This window comes from Larimichthys crocea, chromosome XIII (assembly GCF_000972845.2).
Source record: "Larimichthys crocea isolate SSNF chromosome XIII, L_crocea_2.0, whole genome shotgun sequence".
NCBI classification, from domain to species: domain Eukaryota; kingdom Metazoa; phylum Chordata; class Actinopteri; family Sciaenidae; genus Larimichthys; species Larimichthys crocea.
The window spans coordinates 3,472,840-3,494,591 of NC_040023.1; the positions used below are offsets into that span (position 1 = coordinate 3,472,840).

The 21,752-nt window shown below is 40.1% G+C and overlaps 1 protein-coding gene across 4 annotated transcripts in view; it reads left to right on the forward strand.

Moving 5' to 3' along the window:
* The first annotated feature begins 1,966 nt into the window (after positions 1 to 1,966).
* slc66a2 (solute carrier family 66 member 2) overlaps positions 1,967 to 21,752 on the forward strand; it is a 44,483-nt gene continuing 24,697 nt past the window's right edge. Inside the window, exons 1-5 of one of the 4 annotated variants that reach the window (XM_010740973.3) lie at positions 1,967 to 2,078; positions 2,174 to 2,825; positions 3,597 to 3,730; positions 6,283 to 6,333; positions 14,996 to 15,212. In XM_010740973.3, the coding sequence (XP_010739275.1) occupies positions 2,623 to 2,825; positions 3,597 to 3,730; positions 6,283 to 6,333; positions 14,996 to 15,212 (605 nt within the window). In that variant the 5' untranslated portion in view covers positions 1,967 to 2,078; positions 2,174 to 2,622. Of the gene's footprint in view, positions 2,826 to 3,596; positions 3,731 to 6,282; positions 6,334 to 14,995; positions 15,213 to 21,752 lie in introns of all 4 variants that reach the window. The other 3 variants (XM_019259793.2, XM_019259792.2, XM_019259794.2) reach the window with 3 other exon arrangements.

Genomic DNA, 21,752 nt, shown 5'->3' on the forward strand with positions numbered 1-21,752 from the left:
GTATGTAATATGTCAAGCTGTATTTTTGTTTACTTATGAGTTTTATTTGTCATAATATGCAGGTTAACAAAGGGTCAACAATGCAATAAAATGTGTTGGACAATAGCTCAGCATCAAGAGAATATTTTAGGTTAAAAAATAAAAAATTGAATAAGTAATATAAAATACAAAATATAGGATATACTAAAGATCTGTCAGCCTGTCCATGGTGTACGCTGCCTTACTATAAGCTGTTACAGAAAATGGATATACAGTACATACTATATAAAAGGAAATATTACACTATTTAAAATCTGTGAAAGGAAAATGTGAAGTTACTTTGACCTCTGCAACATTCAAGGACACTTTTCCCTCAAGTGACATGTTTTACGCTTTTATTATGAAGGTACATTTGATTGAATATCTGGTCTCATGCTGACTTTCTTACTTTGACCAGCTTGACTTTAACATCCGTAGTGGTATTTATGCACGGTTGCATATAGACAGAGCAGTGTTACTACTACTCTTTGGAAACTGGTTTATCCTGTCAGACAGCTCAGTGTTACTTGTGTTATGTAGATGATGAGGAACAATTCCCTCTCCCTGATCTGAAGCTCTGGTTTTTACATAAGAGATAATCCTGGATCACAGTGACAGATGACAGATGAGGGGTCTGCCATGAGGGTTACATAACTTTCACTAAGCCTTTTATGAATCTGGATTTTGTGCCAGTGTCTGCATTCAATGCAAAACCTTTACTGTGTAACAGAATTAGAGAGGTCTGTATGACACTGCATGATGTGCTAAGCAAGTCAACTAAAATAAACCAGGTTACATGAAATATTTAAGCTTCAGTACTTTACCAGTACTTTACATGGTTAGTAATCCAGCCTGAGGAGTATTGTTGGAAAATATATTCAATAAAACGTCATTGTGACATTTCTAAATGTTGTCTTGTGATGTAAAGGACTGGTGTGTAGGATTGTCTTCTCCCTGGCATGAAGGACAAACTACAGTGGTAACAAAAACCATGACAGGCCTTATCTAAAGTCAGTATTTAGTTTGTCCATTTTGGGCTACCGTAATAAAAAGACAGTTCAAGTATAGATAATGGACAGTGTACATTTTAGAAATTAAAAAACAATAAACGTTACATACAAATGCACAGAATTTGCATTAAGTTGATACAAATCTTAACCTTATGTTCATTTTAAACATGACTTATTATGATGAAAGCAAAGTCTGTAAACATTTAAGTTTAAAACATATCACTCTTGCTTTTCTCTTTCATAAGATCATTCAGAAAGTAATATTTTATGTTACATCTACAGGTACATAACACCATCAGTGTTTAGTGCATTTAAATGCTTCGTTATGTCAACCAAAAAAGCCAAATCTGGCAGCCATACAGTATCCGATAATCCTAGCAGGCCTCTGGACATGCCTGAACCGAAACCGTTTTTTTTTCATAAAATGGCTGTAAACATGTGTATTTCTTTTTCTTTTTTTTAAACATATATTTGTTGTTTTTTGTGTTAATACAACAACATCCAACAGTCAAAACATCCTAAACATATGGCAGTAATGAAAATAATAATTCAAATATTAATAATACTGAAAAGGACAAAAATAAATTAATTGTTTTGTCCACAACCCAGAGATATTCAGTTGTATGTCACAGAAGACTAAAGATAGATAGATAGATAGATAGATAGATAGATAGATAGATAGATAGATAGATAGATAGATAGATAGACTTTATTCATCCCAAGATTGGAAATTACAGTGCAGCAGCAGCATCACACACAGTGACGATAACATAAGAATAAAAATATAAAGGCCAAACTATACTTAATAATATATATTGTACAAAAGTATATACAGCAAATTGGCAGTGTATTATCTTTATCAAATTATCAAATGAGTTGTTGGTTAATTTAATAGATGCTAACTAGTCAATCAACTAATGAGTCGAGCTGCATGTTCAAAAAAACTAAAATCTCGGACCTGTGGTGTGTGAACTATCTTGACTCAGTCGGTTATCTTTGTACCTCGTGACGATTGAGGAAGCTCGAGCAAAAGACAGAAACACAAACTGAGTAAGGGGCCAGTTAGTGCGTGGAGGTAAAACTGTGGTTATATCGGTTTCCTTGCTGATTTTAAGAGCTTTAAAAAATATATATATATATTTCAGGAACCGCTGGGAGTTTCTTCTTCCGGCAACAGAAGAAGTCTAAAACCAGGGAAACGGAAGAAGATTACCATCCTCCTCCTCCTCCTCCTCCTGCTGCTGCTGCTGCTGCTTCACTGCAACTACCGCTGACTTTAGTGATTCACTGTGGGTCAGTAGGTAGCTGTAGCTTCACATATAGATGCTTTCTCACTGTTTAGTCTCTTGTTCATAGTAACGCCACCACCTCCTCCTCCTCCACCATCCGTCGTCTCTGATCCACAGCTCGGCTTATGATGGCGTGGCAGTAGCTGCAGCTGCCTCTTTGTTTTGTGTGTGTGTGTGTGTGTCAGGACTATGCACGGCAAACACGGATGTGTTACTCCTGTTGTGCTTGTCAAAGGAGGAACAGCAGCAGTGACAGCCGGCTAACATCACTTCCCTGAGTTGCTGGTTGCTGGTTGTTGCTCACCATGGATGATGAGGTGTTTGAGCAGATTGTGGCCGTGTTTAACAGCCTGGTGGCATGGATAGCTGCTGGTGCCATGGTGTTTGGTGGTGTTGTACCCTACATACCCCAATACAGAGACATCCGCCGGACCCAGAATGCAGAGGGCTTCTCCACCTATGTGTGCCTGGTCCTCTTGGTGGCAAACATCCTAAGGATACTCTTCAGGTAATGTTTGTTCCCCTGTGTTGTATGGTGTACAAAACTCCCTTTGAAAATCAGTAAATTTAACACTTTTGCTTCTAAATCATAATATATATGTTCATGTAACCTGGGTTTAGGATGTCACAAGAATCAGTGGGGTGTTCAGTGAAATTCGGCTTCAAAGAAATCATCCTCAAATGTGTTATAACTTTAAATTTAGTCCTTATTTGTTTGCTGACACAACACGCCTTCCCAACGACACATGTTGACTGGATAACACCTGCTGCGTCTTAAAACTCTGCGTCTTTCAAAACACATTAAATATGTGGGGAAATAGTTGGTGAAAAAACTGTTTTTCAGTCCAGGATTTTTTGGGGGCGGTCCTTAAAGGGTGGCTCGATGACACGCTGAGGCCACCCTGAGCATACCCCTGCAGCCTTAGCAAAGAGATGACGATTAATTCATCTGGCTCAGAGTGTTTCAAAGCTAGTCATGTCATTTTCTCAACTCGTCTTGACATGTTTGAGTGGCTTCAAAATGGCTGCTTGCTTCAGTGCCTTCAGTGGTCACACCCCCACAGTCCTGGAGCTGCTCATTTTGACCCGATTTTGACACCTAAATTCACAAACTTGTTCTGGTTCCAAGCCATAACAAACAAGATAAATCATCTGTACAGAGAACTTGAAAAGCAAGTATGTGTGTAGTCCCCGGTGGCAATGCTTTGACTCTTATTTCATGCCTGCTACGTGTTGCATAGTGTGTTCACACATTCGTCCGTTTTTTCCTCCCCATCAGATTTGGCCGCTACTTCGAGACGCTTCTGCTATGGCAGAGCATCATCATGATCGCCACCATGCTCATCATGCTGAATCTGTGCACCAACGTCCGCATGGCCACTGAACTCAACACCAAAAGACGCTCCTTCATAGGTCAGAAAGCCTTTTGCTGGGCCTCTGTGACAGCGCAGATAAAAGCTCAGTTTACATCAACACTGTGTGTGTTATCAAGACATGTGCCTGAAAGAGCGAGTGTGTGGGAGTGAATGGTTAGAGCATGTGACCTTGTGTGAGTATAATGTTAACAGGTTTCTTTAATTCCCAGTGTAAATGACCTCAGGGCCGCTCCTTAAACTGGTAATGTTTGATTAATCCAGTATTACCTGCTTCAACACTCGCACAAGTGCTCTAAACTATGCTCAGAGGTGAACTTTGCCCCTTGACTAAACTGAGGATTGAGCACATGTTTGTTAATGGATGATCCAAAACTATAATAATTCTCTGGCTTCACACTTAACACAAATTAAAAAATTTTTTTTTTTGAATATTACTATTTTCAATTAGAAGACACCTGTCTAAAATCTTTTTATAGATGCCCAATTTATTGGAAAATTATTGATATTGATCATCAAACATCTAATACTTAAGTTAATAATAAGTTTAGTACATTTAGTTAATTTAATAAGTTTAGTAGGGAATATATGTAATATAATATAATAATACATTTTATTTTAAAAGTGCTTTTCAGGGTACTCAAAGACACTTTACAGAGAAGAACATTAAATCGTCAAAACAATATAAGAGTGCACTAAAAACACATTAGACATTAAACATTAAAAGCAATTTAGATTTGAATATATAGGCACTTTTATTATTCTGTTAATTTACAAATTAGATAAACATAACTGATCCAAATCAGATCATGTGCCAACTAAGATATATATATATTTTTCAAAAAGTACACAGTTCAAAGTAAGAGGCTGCAACTAACCTTTATTTACATTATTGTTTAATCTTTCGACCTTTTCTCAATTTAATAAATTTGTTGTTTAGTCCATAAAATGTCAGAATATAGTGAAATAATTCTGTTTCTCAAAACCCAAGATGATGCCCAAAAGTGTCTTGTTTAGTCCACAAACAAGTAGTTTCCAAAGAAAATGATCAAATCAAAATAGTTGTTGATTAACTTAATAGATCAATCAACTAATGGTTGCAGCTCTAGTCGCAGTAAAATCTAACTGAAACTGAAGCTGTCGCTGTTCCTGGAAACAGAACTTGTGTATCTTTCCTAACAGCCACATTAAGTTACTGAGTATTCCCTCCATGCTGACACATCGAATCCTGTTATTTGATATCCAGCCTTTGTTCTACAATAAACGGACCGAGAAGTCCTCTGTGGTTTTTAAAAAAAAAAAAGTTATGTGCGTGTCATATGCTTCTGGAGTTTTATGTCAAGGCATAGTGTCTACTTCTGCTCTGCCTCCCCGTCTGTGTTAAAGTCTGAATACAGGAGACGGGAGCAGGGAGAAGAATGAGCCCTAAAGTCTTTAGACTCAGTGTCAGATGATAATGAGATGAGTAAGTTAATCAAAAGCTTCAGCACACATGACAGTAGTTTCCATTCAAAGAGGAGCCATAGGCCAGTCAGCCGTCTTAACAAACAGTGATTGTCCAGCACTGAAAACTTAATTCCTCAGACAGCGACAGCTTCCAGATGGACTTATGAACTCCTTTATATGTTGTTGTGTCCATTTGGTTCAAACTAGTTACAGTTGACATACATTTTTGTGAGTGGAAAAATGACACAGGCCCGGTCAGACATTTCAAGACTTCTGTGAAAGCTCAATTTAAAGCAATAGTTTGACATCTAGAGAAGTATACTTCAAACATTTCTTTTGCCAAGAGCTACCCTCACCTTTCATCTCTAAAACTCACTAACTGTCCTGTTCTATCTTGTTTGTTTAATCCAGACAAACTCTCCAAAGCCTCCAGACTTAATTACTCACTTGTTTTCACCTTGCAGAACATGGGAGTTACTGCTCTAGTGTCGCCTTGATCTGCAGTAATTAACATTCTCAGATCTGAATTACCGTGTTTAAAACACCACCGTTGCACAATAACGCAAACAAACTTAACAAATGGAGGCGGCGGTGGACTTATCCCTGTGTTCTGCGAGGTGAAATCATGTTTCTGTTGGCTTTAAAAAGAGCATAGATCGATATAAACACTTCAGTTTCCCGTCAGAAGGGGCTGTCTGATGGCAAGGTAAAGTGGTGAAAATATTAAGACTGATATAGATTTTCTTTTTGTTAGGTGTGCCTCTTTGTAGATATCTCAAATTGTGTTGCTTAGCTTTCATGTCTGCTTCTTCAAACTGGAGTCATGTTAACGGCCATCTACTGCCGACTATGGATAAGTACCTCATACAACCCTGCTTCAGATAACCCAAACTATCCCTTTTAAGGTGCGAAGATACCAAGGAGACTTGAACAAACTTTGTAATCAGTCATATAACTAATCAGAAATTCACCTCACGATGGCCTGAAAAGTCTGACCAGCTGTCACACAGCGAAACAAAGTCATGCCCAAGTTCAGTAACCTGACACGTTTATGGGTGACCTTTTAGCTTTGGTGAAAAATTTAAGAAAACCAAGCTCTTTTTTTTTTCTTTCCCTTTTTTTTAATTTATTTATTTTCGTCTGTAGCGACAGACAGTAAGGACGAGGAGATCAGAATCCCTAAGAGGCTCTTTCTGGGTATGTACAGAACTCACTGTGTCTGCCATGAAACATCAGTTGTAGTTCATCTGCATCTCTGTGTCTCTTGCATGATGCCCCACTGTGGCTCTCCCTCCAGCCCACCCAGCTCTAACTGGATGACTAACTAACACCGCCTACCACATGTTTTAGATGAAGCATGAGCCCATCTCACCCGCATGTAGTCCTGTCGTTGCATCCACGCCTGATTCATGAAACGTATTTACTGTCCGTCCATTGTAGTCACCGCTGTGATGCTTTCAATGCATGTGACACGCGCACTATAAATGAACAACCAGTTTCATTAAAGATGTACAGAGCCCTAAGGGGACGTGGGAAAAATAAGACAAGTAAGTTTTTGTTCCGGAAGGAGTATTTTTATTTTTTTTTGCCCATGTCCCCTTAGGGGCTCCGTATGAATGTGATTTGCATGTAGTATTTGTGCTCAAATTTTGTCATTTCATATAAATGACAGAAGAAATCAAAGGCTCACATAGACTAGTTGAGGAAACGATTTGAAGCCACTTACTGACATCTTGTAGTTCTAACTTTATGCTTTTGTTTTTGCTGTTCGAAATGATTGATATTAGCTCTCAAACCAAATGTGTTTTATTTTGTATGTGTGTGTTTAATGACCCTCAAAGTGGTGCATGCTGATTTAATCCTGCCCTGAAATCTAAACGTAAAGCATCTTCTTAATGGCTGATTTATGCAAAGTCAAATGCTAATGACTTTTAATTGATGTTGTCTTCTAACCGGCTTTTGAAAATCATTCTTTGAACTACACTTGGTTTCAACACAATGCACATTTTTCATGTGTGTCACACAGGAAGCTGCCCGTGTCTACCTCACACACAAGTTGATTTCAGTCTTTATTCTGTGTGTTTGTGTGTGTGGCAGATGTTGTCTTTGTTTTCCATCAGTAGTTTGATCTTGTCGAAAAGATTTGTCGGTATAATTTTTAACTCTAGACATCTTGCATGATTTCAAGCTTCCTGAGAGGATAATGCGGTTTAAACATGATCTGGTTGCTATGAAAGAATATTGTTGGTGATATTCTGCAACTATCAAGAAGTGGAATGAAAATAACGACACCAACAATGAATTGATCATACTAGCAAGTCTATGTATCCAAAATCTGATCTCTCTCTATCTGCTCCGAAGAGGTCTATAAAAAAAAAACACATCAATAGGTCACACACTGTGTGACATGTTCCTTCATTACAATGAACACACACTGAAGTTTATCTTAAGTCAGTCCTACAGACATCGTCCTGCTGTAAACATAAAACAGTGTTTATTAATCTGCAGCTGAAAATCCTTAACAAATGTTTTAGTAACGTTTACTAAAAACTACAGTGCTCAGCTGTTTTAGGAATCCTGAAACTGAAACAGCTGGATCGGATTCAGCCATCATCATATTCACTTTTTTCACTTTTGGCTTGATGCAGCTCATAAGTTGAGTGTTGTGGCACTCACTTAAGAAGCTTTGTCAGTTGACCAGCAAAAAACACAAGTGTCACATTAAATCAAAGGAACACAACTTTGTTTGCACCATGTTTGAGTAAAACTGTCAAGGTTATTGATATCTTACATTCTAAAAAGCACTTAAGGGATCAGTATACGGTGCTCACTGTTTACAGTAACTAAGCACTGTGGAATTAGGTCACACAATCAGTGAAGAAGGGGGCTGTTGTTCCTCATGTGGACACTAGATGGCAGTAGAAAACAATATTTGTTAGATGTGAGTGTATGAAAGATTCTCTTAGGACTGACTAATGCACAAAAGATGGCTATTTGTGGCTATTTGATGCTATTTAGTTGGATGTTTTCAATCATTTTAAGAAGCAGAACCAGTTTTCACCAACTTTGTCACTTCCTGTGGTTCATCCTGTCTGCCTCTGTCATCTGGCATCAGCTGTAGAAGCTGGCTTTTCAGCGCCAGGGGCTCGAGCCTCCATGAACGGTCATCGATCAGTGAGTGCTGCCAAGAGGCATTAGGGCCGACAGAAAGCCATGTTCTTTGATCATGGGCTTTGTTGGTCTACGCCCGCTCATTGATCTTCTAGTGGAGATATCAGGCGTAAGCATGTTGTAACTTCTATCGATAGAAGCGTTAAAGCACTCAGGTGGAGGGAGAAATGAAAAAGTAATGCTGAGCTGTAGAGTGGTTAGACACTTAGAGGCCTGGAGCAACTGTGGTCACAGTCATGGGTGATAGACAGCTAACAGTATAACATATAGCACCAAACTGGTGTGCATCCATCAGGTGGAACAGCTTCACATTGTAGCTTTTTCTTTGAGTGTTTAGTCAGCAAGACAAACTCTCAACCTGTACATTTCTCCATTTGTTCCCTTCATTTGCTCTAAGCCTTCATCACAGTACATATTTGTTCTCATAGCAGCACAGTGTTATTATCTCACCAGGCGGTTCCATCAAACAGCTGGACATTTGTTCTCGGAAAGAAAAACACATTGTGGCTGTGACTTTTAATAGAACTTCCCAGGATGCCCAAAAGAGGCTGTATTATTATTACAGACATGAACCTAGACATGCTGTGAACATTATATGTGGAGACATACTTGTACTTGTGTAATTCACTGAGATAATGTCATGAAACTGAGAGCATACAAAGATCTGAAGCCTGTGGTGCCGCAATCACAAAACTGGCCACATGTGTGCTGTACAGCATGTCCTTTTTGTTAAAGGCTTTGTAGTTTTGCCTTTCAGACAGAAAAAATCATGGTGTGATAGCAGCTCAATGTGATTTATATGGAAGACTGCTTGCTGCAATCCTTTTAAGGAGATTAAAAGATCAGATCACTTGACTGTGTCAGAATCCGAAATGCTGGTGATCACTCAGGTGCAGGTAAAAGGGTTTGGAAGGGGAAAAAGTCGTATGGAAAAAGTTCTGACAGCAACAGTTTGGACAGTTCAACTATTTTTAAGTTTCACTTTTGAAGACCTGAAAGAGGGAAAAGCCTGATTGGATTTTGAAAAATCTCCAGCCGCATATAAATTTGTGTCAACAAGCAAGCCACCAAACATGGCTCTGCTCCATGATGGGTAATCTGTATGCAAACTTCAGGCCTTCTGTGATTTCAGACTCCCCGAGCTCGCCTGTTTGTTCCTGAAAGGCAGCAGCTCTGTCTGTCACAGCCACATCCATTTTCAGCTCAGTTTAATCTTTAAAATTAGTTTTTGATATTTTCAGCCATAAATGTGAATGGGAGTCTGGGAAGGGACACAGAGAAAAACATTTTTGATTGAAGGGAAACATGACTGGGTTGAAACCTAGTAGCGGTAGTGTCTGTAATGTAAATTCCTGGGTATTAAATATTCATCTGCAATTTTTTGCAGTGGTCTCAGTCATATTTGTTTTTGAAGTGATGGAGCGAATACCCACTCATATCTTCAGATGTTTGATTTGATAATTGTAACTAACGTAATTTATCAGACTGATTTTTTTTTTTGGGGGGGTGCACGGAGAGCCGTTTTCTCGCCTACCTTGCTCTATGCTGGACTGTTCAGTGCGTATCTCTGAATCTCACGGTAGGTTTTCAAGTTTCATTCCCTCATGGTGTCTCTGCTGTCTGTGCACATAATATACTGTGATGCGTTTGCAAGTTATGGACAGGTTATTGATTTCTCATGAAGTAGGTGTGTTTGTGCTTGTGGGGAGAAGAAGAAGTCCATACGAAGTAGAACGTTACTTACCGTATCTCCATCTTCTATGAATAGGTGCATCCCTCTAAGCCGTGGGCCCCACCAGTTTCTTTAACTAGCTGAAGAAAAAGGTGTTTTGAGAGCCAGTTGTCCAGTCTCAGTCCAAATACACAAGGTGGGGCCCACATAATATGTGGGTGTAGAGGGCTGTGCAGGAGCCACGATTCAACTTGTAGTTGGTTGGTTTAGTTTCAGGCGTAAAATTCTTCACATAAGGATTTTCTGAAGCTTGTGAGTGAGTGAATGAATGGGGAAGAATTGGCGCTAATTAAAAAAAATGGTGGTCACCACTGAGCTCAAAAAAAGATAACCTTTTTCACAAAAAGGTTTTCGAGAACGGTTCAAAGTAATCTTTAGAAACAGATATCTGCAAACTTTGGAGTCGGAAGCATTCTGGTTTCCATTTATAGTCCGAGGATTGACCAGTTATGTTTGATCATTGATTGCATGTAGATAAACAGTTGGCGTGGAAAGCAGAAGAGGTGGAACATATTGGCCGAAATGCAAGTGGTGACAAGTGGTCAGTCTCAAAAACCAACAGCTATAGAGGTGTTCGTTTGGGCTCTTGTCAACTTATAAAGTCAAATATGTCAGTGAGTTTAATGCTGAATAAAAGCAGTATGTTTGTAATGTCTTGCGTTTCGCATTCAGCCTCCAAGAGTAGCGGCATTTATTGTTCGCAACCTGCAGGACTTTTACTTAAATGGTGATCCTCATCATCCCAGTAAGTCATAAAATAAGGCCATAGTTCAAGCTGCATTTTCTGATAAGAAAACACTCAGCTATTCTCTGACAACAGTTTATACCTCCTGTATTTGCATGTGGACGATGTACTCATCTCCCTGTCTTGACTGTTGCAGATCCCCCTCCATGATAAGTTTTTAAATTACTTTTTCCGCAATTGCCAAGAAGCCAGTGAGGTAGATTTATCTCGTTTGCAACAAAATACCAAAACTTTTGTGGTGGAATGTTCATCCATGGAAAGCTTATCTGAATGACTGACTACACTTTGAAGATAATTTAAATTCATTTATTTGGAATGGCATCCACAAATTGGAAAATATATTCCCATTTGTCGCCCTTTACCACATAAAGTCAAATGTACTTCCTCGGCACTGGTTGTGGCTTGCTCAAAACATCATAAAATCTGCAGTTATCTTGAATGTGTCACAATGACTGATCCCACACAGCAAGGAGATAACAATGTTACAGAGGTACATGGCAGTACAACAGATTTCTTATACTTGGTTTTGGTTCATTGTTCATTCTGGTCCCATAGGAGTTTGTACTCTTCCTATAGATTCATTGAGTTTGTCAGCCTAGAATAAATCACTTTGTCCTGTAGGTGCAGTTATCTCCTCCCTAGGGGCAGGTAGAGGCCGAACTTTTAGCCTCAGTTCTTTCATAGAAGAGACGTAGATGCATGCAGTCTATGTGGCAGTCAGAATTAAATTGCTGCTTTTTTTTTTTTGGACTGCCAGTGAAAGCCTATTAGTCATTGTAAAATAGCTTCCTGTCTAAAATTCAGAAAATGAAGCTAGCTGAAATCTGAGGTTCAATTTTCCAAGCTGTTATACTCTGTCCCTCACAATAATGTTCCTGCTTCTCTTATGGGTACTTTTGAGTGACAGCGAATCATTATTTCAACTACCCCCATAGACTTTCCCATGGCCTAACTGAAGCTGGCAGGAAACAGTTGCCAAACAAGTGATTGAAATCTCTAACTCTGACCCTCTGACTTCCTACACATGTACCACAACTCTTCAAACCAAGCTGTGCACCATTGGCCACCACAGGGAAGCCTATTGTATGCAGCTCCTGTCTATTCCTACCGCAGTGCTACTGTGGCTGTCACACAGCACAGGGATTAAAGAGGAGGAGAATGCCTGAGGGGGTACACAAGTGGCACAGCAAGAGAGGGTGTATGGCTAAAGGTAGCAATAAACATCCCATAGTGGTCAGTCTGAAATGGTGTGACACTGATCTGCCTACAAGACACATTTACAGTGGCTGCTGGCCAGAAAGCAGATTTGTGTGCATCTTTAAAGTCTGCTCACAGAAGATTAAGAGATGACACTACAGCACTGGCACGAAGGAACATAATTACTAAATCAGGGGGCTGAGACAAGGACGGCACATGTAATTGAAACGCACATCTTAATCACAACCTTTTTTGCCCGAGCCACGGGTTCTCATAAGAATGGTGTTCTGCTCCTCTCCTACCACCAAATTAAGTTCAAAGATGGAGGAAAAAAAAAAAAAAAGATTAATTTCACCACAGAGGAAATTTCATGTATTATCGAACTCCCTGACAGAGAGCGGAGAAAAAGGTTTTGAGCTTACAGAAGGTCATTTTTCAACAGGTGTGGGTAAAATCTCTTACATTTACAAAAAAATGGAAGAACAGACTCATTAAAACTTAATTGTTCTGCATCCCAAAGGGAAAAATATACTTACTATCCAACTTTTATCCCAGAAAATATAATCTAAAACTTTTATACATTACACCAGAATTAACATTAGCGTTAGATATCATGTTTTGGCCACCTGACAGTTTGAGTATTCACTCTACGTTCGCTCTATGTTGGAGGCTTTTTAAGGAACTTTTACACTGTTGAATAAATGTGTTAAAGCTATTTTTTTAAACACGTCTGACATTGTTATCTAGCTGGCTAACGGTATGTAACACTGTAAATGATGCCAAATGTATTGTGTGCATCTTTTATGGCCGGGGCCTAGTCGAATCATCACTTAGGGCCATATCATGAGTTCGCTTTTGAGTTTAATTTGATGCTGTGCGTGCCTTTAGCAGCCAAGTTGTTGATGAACACTTCTCTTTGGCCCCTTATTGCTTCCCCCCTCTGTGTTTGGTTGTTATCAGGCAGCGTCAGCCTGGTGCTAGTTGGCCCAGATTCACAGTCCTCTGGCTCTGCTGCCAGCACGACTCCAACAGCCACACCAGGCATCTGCAGCCACAACACCTACAGGATAACACACTGCTTTACAGCACACATAACAGTTCTCAAAGGATATTCTTAGTGTTGATTATTCTCTGAACAGAAATACATGCCCTGTTGTACCTTTTTTGAGAACAGCTTGTCTTTTGTTCGCATTGTGTTGCCGTCCTACATAGTTCTAAGGTTTTTTCCATGGTGAGTCTTGGTGTATGGAGTGTGCGGTGGGTTTACAGAAGGCTCTGACCTGGTTTTAATTGCTCCTTTGAGATTTATTTGGTTACATTTATGGGATTTGTTTATACCTGTCTGTGAGAAAGGAACAATTGGATTGGCTCAATATTGCAAAGCCAGGTTACCTCGCACGCATTCACGGCTGCCATGCGCATTCATGTAGAAATGCCATCTAAATGTCAGAATCGGTCACCATTAATTCTCTAATGAAAAAATATTTTATTAAATCATGAACTCAAATGTCAAAAACACTCCTATCCATTCACTTCTGATTACATCATGTCTTGAGAAATAGCAGGTTTAGTAAGTTTAGCGTGTTCAGTGGTGTTCTTTCAATGTGTGTACGCGTTAAACAAGCAGTCACATATCTGTTTTTTTTTCCCCCTTAGCCTGTATGAAAACATATGTTAATAAGAAATTGGAGAGGTCTTGTGTTGCTTATTGTACCTGTTTCTCTCATCAGTGCCTTGACACTTTGCAGCCTTGAGAATATGATCACAGTATGATTAGTATTGGCTTTGCTGTTTGTTACAGAAAGCCAGTGTTGTTGTGCTCAGAATCGTTATCTAATCATTTCCTTGGAGAAAGAACGCACACGTGAGGTGTTAGGATGGAAAACAAGGTTTAAATCATTCATCAGTGTCCAGATTTCCACCCAGTCCATTACTACCGCCTGGAAAATACTATAACCTGTCAGCCTCCCTCAGGACTTTTCACCACCTTCACTCTTTCTCACAAAGCGTGACCCTGAATTAAAAGCTTCTGTTTTTTGTTTTTTGAGTAGGGGTACGAGAATCTGAATGAGTCCAAATCGTACATAGGCCTATTTGTGGCAGTGACATAGTAGTTTTTTTTAAAATACGAGAACAGGATAGTGGGAGACGTGTGAAAACTCACAGCTCAAGTGTGCAGTTAGTTTAAAAATGTAATAAAAGATTTTTTTTTTCATCGTTTTATTAACTAGACAAGAAGTGATGTGAGCGGGAAAACCATAATTTATGTTTTTTATATATATATACTGTCAGACTGGATGACCTTTTCTGAATATTTTTAATATAATTTTTGTCATCATGGAGCCACATCCCTTCCCCATAGATAATGGACCTTTTCTCTATTTTAATACATTTCAACGGAGTATACTTGTGAGGCTTTGAAGAAGAGCTTGAAACGATTCAGTATTGCGCTTTCAAGAAGTTCGAGCATGCACGAGAGACAGATTAAATCAGAAAAGTCGAAATTGAAGCAGTAGGGGGGCAAGATCTGACTTTTAGTTCCAATATTTGCCGAGCATGAAAAACCATTTGATCCTACGTTTCTCATGATGCAACCAAACCCGTCATTTGATCCTCCGTGCTTATGTAAATATTCATGTCTTTAAATCGCCACACTGCGAATTTGCAGTGAAGCTGTTAAATTTATTTATTTATTTTTTTTTGTCTCCAAATCTAAGCTGAGATAATCCGGGTGACTTCATCCATTTGCATCCACTTTGTTTGTTTATCCTCAAAATTTCAGAATGAATTTTCAATGTGATGTGACTAAAAAAGTGATTGCTTGTCTCTTTTTTTTTAGATCCGCTTTGCTTTACTGTTTACTTTTTTTTTTTTTACAGCATCAGTGCACATAAACCTTTAAGTGATGTTTCTGTCACTGGTTCAGGACTCTTCTCTTTAGCAGCTATTTGTTAAAAAAATATTCATTTCTGTGGACTCACTTTTGGTTTCCCTGTGTTGTGCACCTTTTTTAGACTTCGACTGGAACCACTTCTGGTCGTGGAGTCACTTCGTGGACTACTTGCAGTGCGTGCTGGCCTTCACGCTGGTGGCGGCCTACATCACCTACCTCCTCCTGGACTCTGCGTTGTTCGTGGAGACCTTGGGCTTCCTGGCCGTTTTCACAGAAGCAATGCTGGGCACACCGCAGCTCCATTGCAATTATCAGAATAAGTCCACAGAGGGCATGAGGTATGGATTTATTACTCAACATCCTACTTTTAAGTTTGTATACTTTCTTTTTTGGCATTTTGCCCTCAGGGGCTGCGATAGAGACAGATGGCTGCACGTCATAGCCAGCTCAACAAGCATGCTCTGTTCTGGTTTTTATCAGCTGCTCAGCTGCAGACTCAAAGAGCTCTGTGGAAATATTCGATTTCAAAATGTAGAAAAAAGGAGATATTTTCTTTACATGTGTCGCAAGTAGCCAGTGGTGATGATTGATTTCACAGTAGACTCAGTCACAGGATATCAAACAGTCAGGTAAACAGGTTTAAAGCTGCGTTACTCTGTATATGTAAACAACAGCTGTCACAGTGTGTTTCATTTACTCGCTAGTCTACTAGTCTAGAAAAAGATTTAATTGCAAAACTGTGACAGAAACAGAGAGATGTTATAACTGAGAATGACACAGAATTCACAGATCACACATCACAGATTGTAATCAAAGGCATTACAATCTCTTTATACTTGTGGATAAGTTGTTTTGAAGAAGAACCCATCATAAATGTTAAGTGTTCTTAAAAACAAACCACGACGATGAATTATAGCATGAAATTATAAGAACTGTAAACTGTATTCAGAAGTGGTGCTTATGTAACGTCACGCAGGTCAGTGTATTTTGTCATATTCTGTTTGTTGCTTTGTACAGTAGACGTTATTGACAGTACAGCCAAAGACAGACAGGAAGCAGGGGGCAGAGAGAGGGGGAGTGACACGCAGTAAATTAGCCGTCCGATGCGGGATTCGAACCGGGGCCATCTGCAGCGAGGACTATAGCCTCCACACGCGGGGCTGCCACTTAACCCACTACGCTAACAACCGGCCCGCAGCAGTCAGAATTTGTCCTAAATCTCTGGCAGTGTGAGAATTTAAGCACAGGTCGTCTTTAGTCACTAAAACTCCAAATGGTTGGCGTACGTGTCTCACAGCGCAAACACACTTTGAAGGCAGAAATCTTATTTACTGCCACTCTTTTTTTTGGCCTTCAGGTATAATTTCCCAAGTCAGTCAGATCACAATCAAAATAAAGCCAGTCGCGTCCTTGATTAATGACAATGTCTTTATCCTGATGAATGCTGCTTTATTTATGAGCGCCACTTCCATCACAGGCAGCTCTGAGGGTGCGTTGTCCTGTAGCACACACACACACACACACTTGTGAGTAATGGCTCCAGATTATATTGTCTCACATATGATCATTAACACTGACACATGCTTATTAAGTATTTCTGGCACCTGTCTGGCAGGAAGTGAGGACGGGGCTCCTGACAACTATTTATTATGTCACGGTGACAATTGGCCCGCTGACGTTTCTCTGAAAATCAGTGTGATAACGAGCTATTCTGTCATGCTGTATCTATTGCCCAAGTGTCTTTTCAGCTAATTAATGTTGATTTGCATCAAGTGGTGGGCTGTTATTAGCGCCTTTTTTGAAAGCATATATACAGTTTGAAAATCAGTTCTGGTCGCTTTATGAGCTCTCTCTCTCTCTCTCTCTCTCTCTCTCTCTCTCTCTCTCTCTCTATCTATCTATCTATCTATCTATCTATCTATCTATCTATCTATCTATCTATCTATCTATCTATCTATCTATCTATCTATCTATCTATCTATATCCAACCCTCTGCTCCTGAGTGGCTGCTGTCTGAGTTATGACGATGTTATACCTGCAAGTAATGATGAGAGAGGCAGGATTCGTGTTTGATCAGTTCCTCCGCCGATTCCCTAATAAGAGGTAACACGGGGAGGGCTAGGGGGAAAAGGGTGTGAACATGTCTGGCTACTATTTGTCACCTTCTCGGAGACATAATAGCGGGAGGAAGAAGAGAAAGCATGCTGAGCACCGTGCTTGACGCTGTTGGAGAATCAGAACTGCACTGGACCTGACAATTTGTACATCGGCTGCAGATGCATTGTACGGCAGCACCAGCTTTGTATTTTTATTGCTTTTATACAAAACTAAAAGACTGAAGTTAAGGCTATTTAAGATGAATGAATCCCACAACTACGGTCATTTTGAAACAGCTCCAGAATAAAGAAAAAAAATACTTGGATGGAATAAATTGACAAAAGAAGTGGGGCATTTCTAAATCCATAAACATAACACAGTTTGTCTGTTAAGTTGTTCGTGCTATAAACTAGTTTCTTAGTTGCTAGGAACATCTATAGCACTGTCCAATCAAAAGCCACCAACTTCATATGTATTATATCTTTCTAAACAGACTCATGCCGTTAATTTTCGGAATATTATCGCGTATTATCGCCGGCTCTTCTAATACACCACAGCAGTGAGCACGTGCAGGAGCTAACCCTACATAGACATTCACCTTAGACCATAGACTTCATTCATACACAATCAGGGGCAGTTAGGGAGTTCAGTATCTTGCCCAAGAACATTGCAGACAACATGCAGACTAGAGGAGCCAGGATTTGAACTGATTAGTGGACCTCCTGTGTCAGACCCATTTTTCAGGATTGAATCATCAGCACTTACTAAAAACACTTAAAACTGGGAGCTCCTACTGTGGAATCACTATGGAGGTCAATTCAATTTATTTGGGATGAGAACCGTTTGGTTTCATGTCTTAATGTGAGCAGGTTACAGTTTCCTCATTGCTCCATACAGATTTTGTGTTTTTTGCTTGCTGCTTTTCTTTTTTTTTTTTTTCACATGCATGGAAACACATTTGGGTCCAGTAAGGTCAAGAGAAACAATAATGCCATCGATGTACATATGAGCATGTGTGTATTGTTTTAAGACACTTGGAAAAAATCCCTTTAAAAAGAGAATGAAAGTGGAAAACTGGATTGTGAAGAGTCATTTTACGTCGTACCGGAGAAAATTGAAGGAAAAGCTTCCGCGATTGTACAAATAATTGCAGATTTAAAGTTTGAAATATCGCTGTGCCCTCGCTCAACTTATCATTCGATTTTCCTGAAATATCGAGGGTCTGGGCTGGAAGAGCAAAAATTTTGTGGACGAGGTACTTGAGTTTCACCTGCATTGAGTTTCCTGTAAAGAAGTGATTTTTTATTAGTTTTTCTTTTGTTTTGCGAGCGTTTATTTATTTTTAAATTCATTTCACAGTTCTTGGTGGTCCTCGCCTATATCATCAGTATTGCCTCCACACAAATACGCTGAGGAAAAACACAACAAACGAAATGCAGATCCATTTCTGAATCTCCAGACTTTTTTTTTTTTGCCCCTGAAGCAAAAGAAACAAAAAATTTTCATTTTCATCTACCCTGATAAGAGGAAGCAGCCCTCCTGAGTGATGTGAGCAATGGAGAGAGGACGGGTCGGACAGATGATCTTAAGGTTGCCCGGCTGCAGGGAGCCAGAGCTGCTCTGTTTTACAGCCACACTACACAGAGTAGCAGCACCACACGTATCGGGCCACAGGGTGATGGCCCAGCACATCAGTAGTCGATACAGATCTATCTCAGCACGCATGTGTACGTGTGTAAGTGTGTGTGTGGACAGCTGGCTGCAGGCTAAATAAGGCTCTAGCACTCTTATCTATCATACTGGGATGTAGCTCAAGACCAAAAGCCTTATAAGGCTTCAGTTGGCTGCTCCGTGTCCCATCTCCCCGTTTTGTGTTTGTGTTTGTATTCTATTTGTTTATGGCAGGCTGGTCAGTATCAGCATGCAAACTCTGGCTCTGAAAGACTGAGACCATCTAATAATAGCGGTGGCCTGAAAGCTATTAACTTCAAAACCCTCTTGTCCCCCCCACACGCACCACACAACACACCTTCACCAGATGATATCTGTCTTTGAGTATTTACAGTGGCACTACTTTCAAATCCAGTTTAGACTAGTTGAAAAGAGACAAGGCGATTCCTAAATTATGCACAGGCAGCATTAGAGAAAATTAGTGTTGTAAACTTTTAAATTAAATGCGGGGAAAGTTGTGGAAAAGTGAAATTAATGACGGAGGACATATTACTGCGGCTAATTATGGGAAGAGAGCCAGCTTATTCCCCAACAACACAGGAAGCCTCTCTGGGATTCGCTGCGCTGCATTTCATACATTCTGTAATTTATGTTTGTTTGATATCTCTGTTTCAATTCAGTGAATCGACCTTTTTTCTTCATTTTTTTTTTTTTAAGGTTGCACTGGCTTTTTTTTCATTTCTCCAGGGTAAGAATGAGCTGTAAAATGAGAGGTCTGGGCTGGTTGGCTGGCTGGCTGGCTGGCAGTCACCGTATGTGAGCTGTTTGGGCTTGATAACTGCATCGGCATGCAGTGAATAACCAGAGCCTGCAAAAAAAAGGGCAGGTCCCTCAGGTAGATGCGCGAAACAAGCAACGGATCACCTTATGGCACAAAGAGGAGATGCGCTGGTTTTTCCAGCCCAAATATGGGTTTTGAGTTGAGTTTCTGCTAATAGCAACTAATGAAAGGATTTGAGCCAAAGGGAATAAAAGACAGTCGAGAGGAGGACGTGTACATCACAAGACCCTCTTTAAATATAGCAGTACTGACTTATAACAGCTGATACTTTTGTGAGCGAACCATTAAGCGTAACACTTGAGCTCAAATCTATTTCACCCACGCGCAATTCGCCTGTCAATCTTTGGATTTTCCACACCGCATGTCATATGTAAGATGATGCTTTTGCAATCATCTCACAGAGCTAATTTTACTTGGCTCGTCAGTGCGGTCCATTATTCCAGATGGGAAAATTGACGGCCGTTGGCTAGAAATGAGAAGCCTTCTTTGTCTAGCTCTGTGTGAGATCGTGCGCCCGCCGTTTCAAAAGAATGACCAATTTGTAGTGCTAAATCCGCCACAACTAAAAAGGAAAGGGAGCAGCTGAAAAATACTGGGTTGGATAGGGAGAGGGAAAAGGCGGGATCATCGCACACGCAGTGTACAGACGGCATGAATGTAAACCTCTAAGGAGCAGTTACTGGTGTCAAACAGCATCAGCGAGGTTAACAGACACCCTGGGACTGAATTAACATCAGACAAATCAAAATGCAGCTTTATCCTCGTGACAAACACCAGTGCAGGAGTTATCACCCCGTCCCCTAACTCATCCATATTTCATTAATAAAAGCTGCTTGCCGCTGCCTGTCTGACAGTGTGTCAGGTGCAGCGCTGGTGTGTATACACACCCGGGACATCCAGTATGATTCATTCTACTGGCAACTTTTAGCCTGGCTCTCACTCCATCCCCCTTGCCTACTTGGGAAGGGTAAAAGGCGGTGAAAGCTTCCTACTGTTTGCCTGAGAAGCAAGTACGGGAAGTAGTCTGACACGTTTACAAATGTTATGCCAGTTGGGAGGAGTCGGGGCACACTGGCTGGGCCATTAACAAAGAAAGTCAGCATGATGTTTTTTTCACACGGATGTGCTGCGTGGATCCGGTTATTATAATTTTTTTGTTCTACGCACTTTACAAGAAAACACTCTAGCTTATATCTCCTGTCTGTCAGTTTTTGTCTCCGGAAAAATGCTTCGTGGGGTTATTCATTCACACAAACACAAATCTTCCCTACCATTACCTCTGCATGCCTAAACCATCGAAAAACAAACCTCATCTTAACCCGACACCCAAGTTTAGAGTTCAAATATTTCATTTAAAAACAATTTGCAAAGCTTTAAAACACGCCTCCACACATATCACATTTACATACATATATATAAATATATATAATATATTATTATATATATATAATACACACACACACACACATACACACACACAGAAACCTTGAGTGGAGTGCCGAGGTAAAGAACCTAGCAACAGTCTGCCAGACTCAACAGGTTTTGTACAGAGGGAGGAGAGACACGCAAACAATAAACAGAACTGGAAATGACAATGTCCCTCTGCCTTCTATGGCAGCTTTGTCTGCACCGGCTGATGCTGGCTGCTAAGTTTAAAGTGAGATTTAAGGGTGTCAGTGTGGCTGAGCTTAAAACAAAGTAAAACGGTAAAAACTGTAAAGCCTTTGGGATATAAATCCACACAATAACACTGTGCATGATTCAAAACTCCTGCTGGACAATGTGCCTTGCATTCGGCATCTATTGTACTGTGCATTTTTATCCCTGTGGGTTTTTGGCCAAAGTAGACCACATGCTGACAGCAGCAGGAAGCTCTTTCTCTTTCTTTCTAAAACATCAGTGGCAATCCTCAGAATAAAAGCGCTTCATTTCTACGAGCTCAACAATCAGACAGGAAGAAATACATCATGCAAGTGGCACACAACACCACACACACCAATCTCGGCCTCTAAAGTGGCTGAATAACGACAAGAAATGTTGCATTTTGAGTATAGGGTACAGCTGTGATCATAGACTTTCTCTCCATGCTACCGTCTATATTTAGGGATGCCCATATGTCGAGCCTGGCTGAAAGCATGTTTACAACACTGGTGGGGGTTGGTTGAAATGAATTCTGGGAAAACCATAGGAAGACACTAAAAAGTCAGATACATCGCTAATCGCATAAGCATTGCGAAATCCTTCACCCTTATCAAAAGACAGAGTGGAC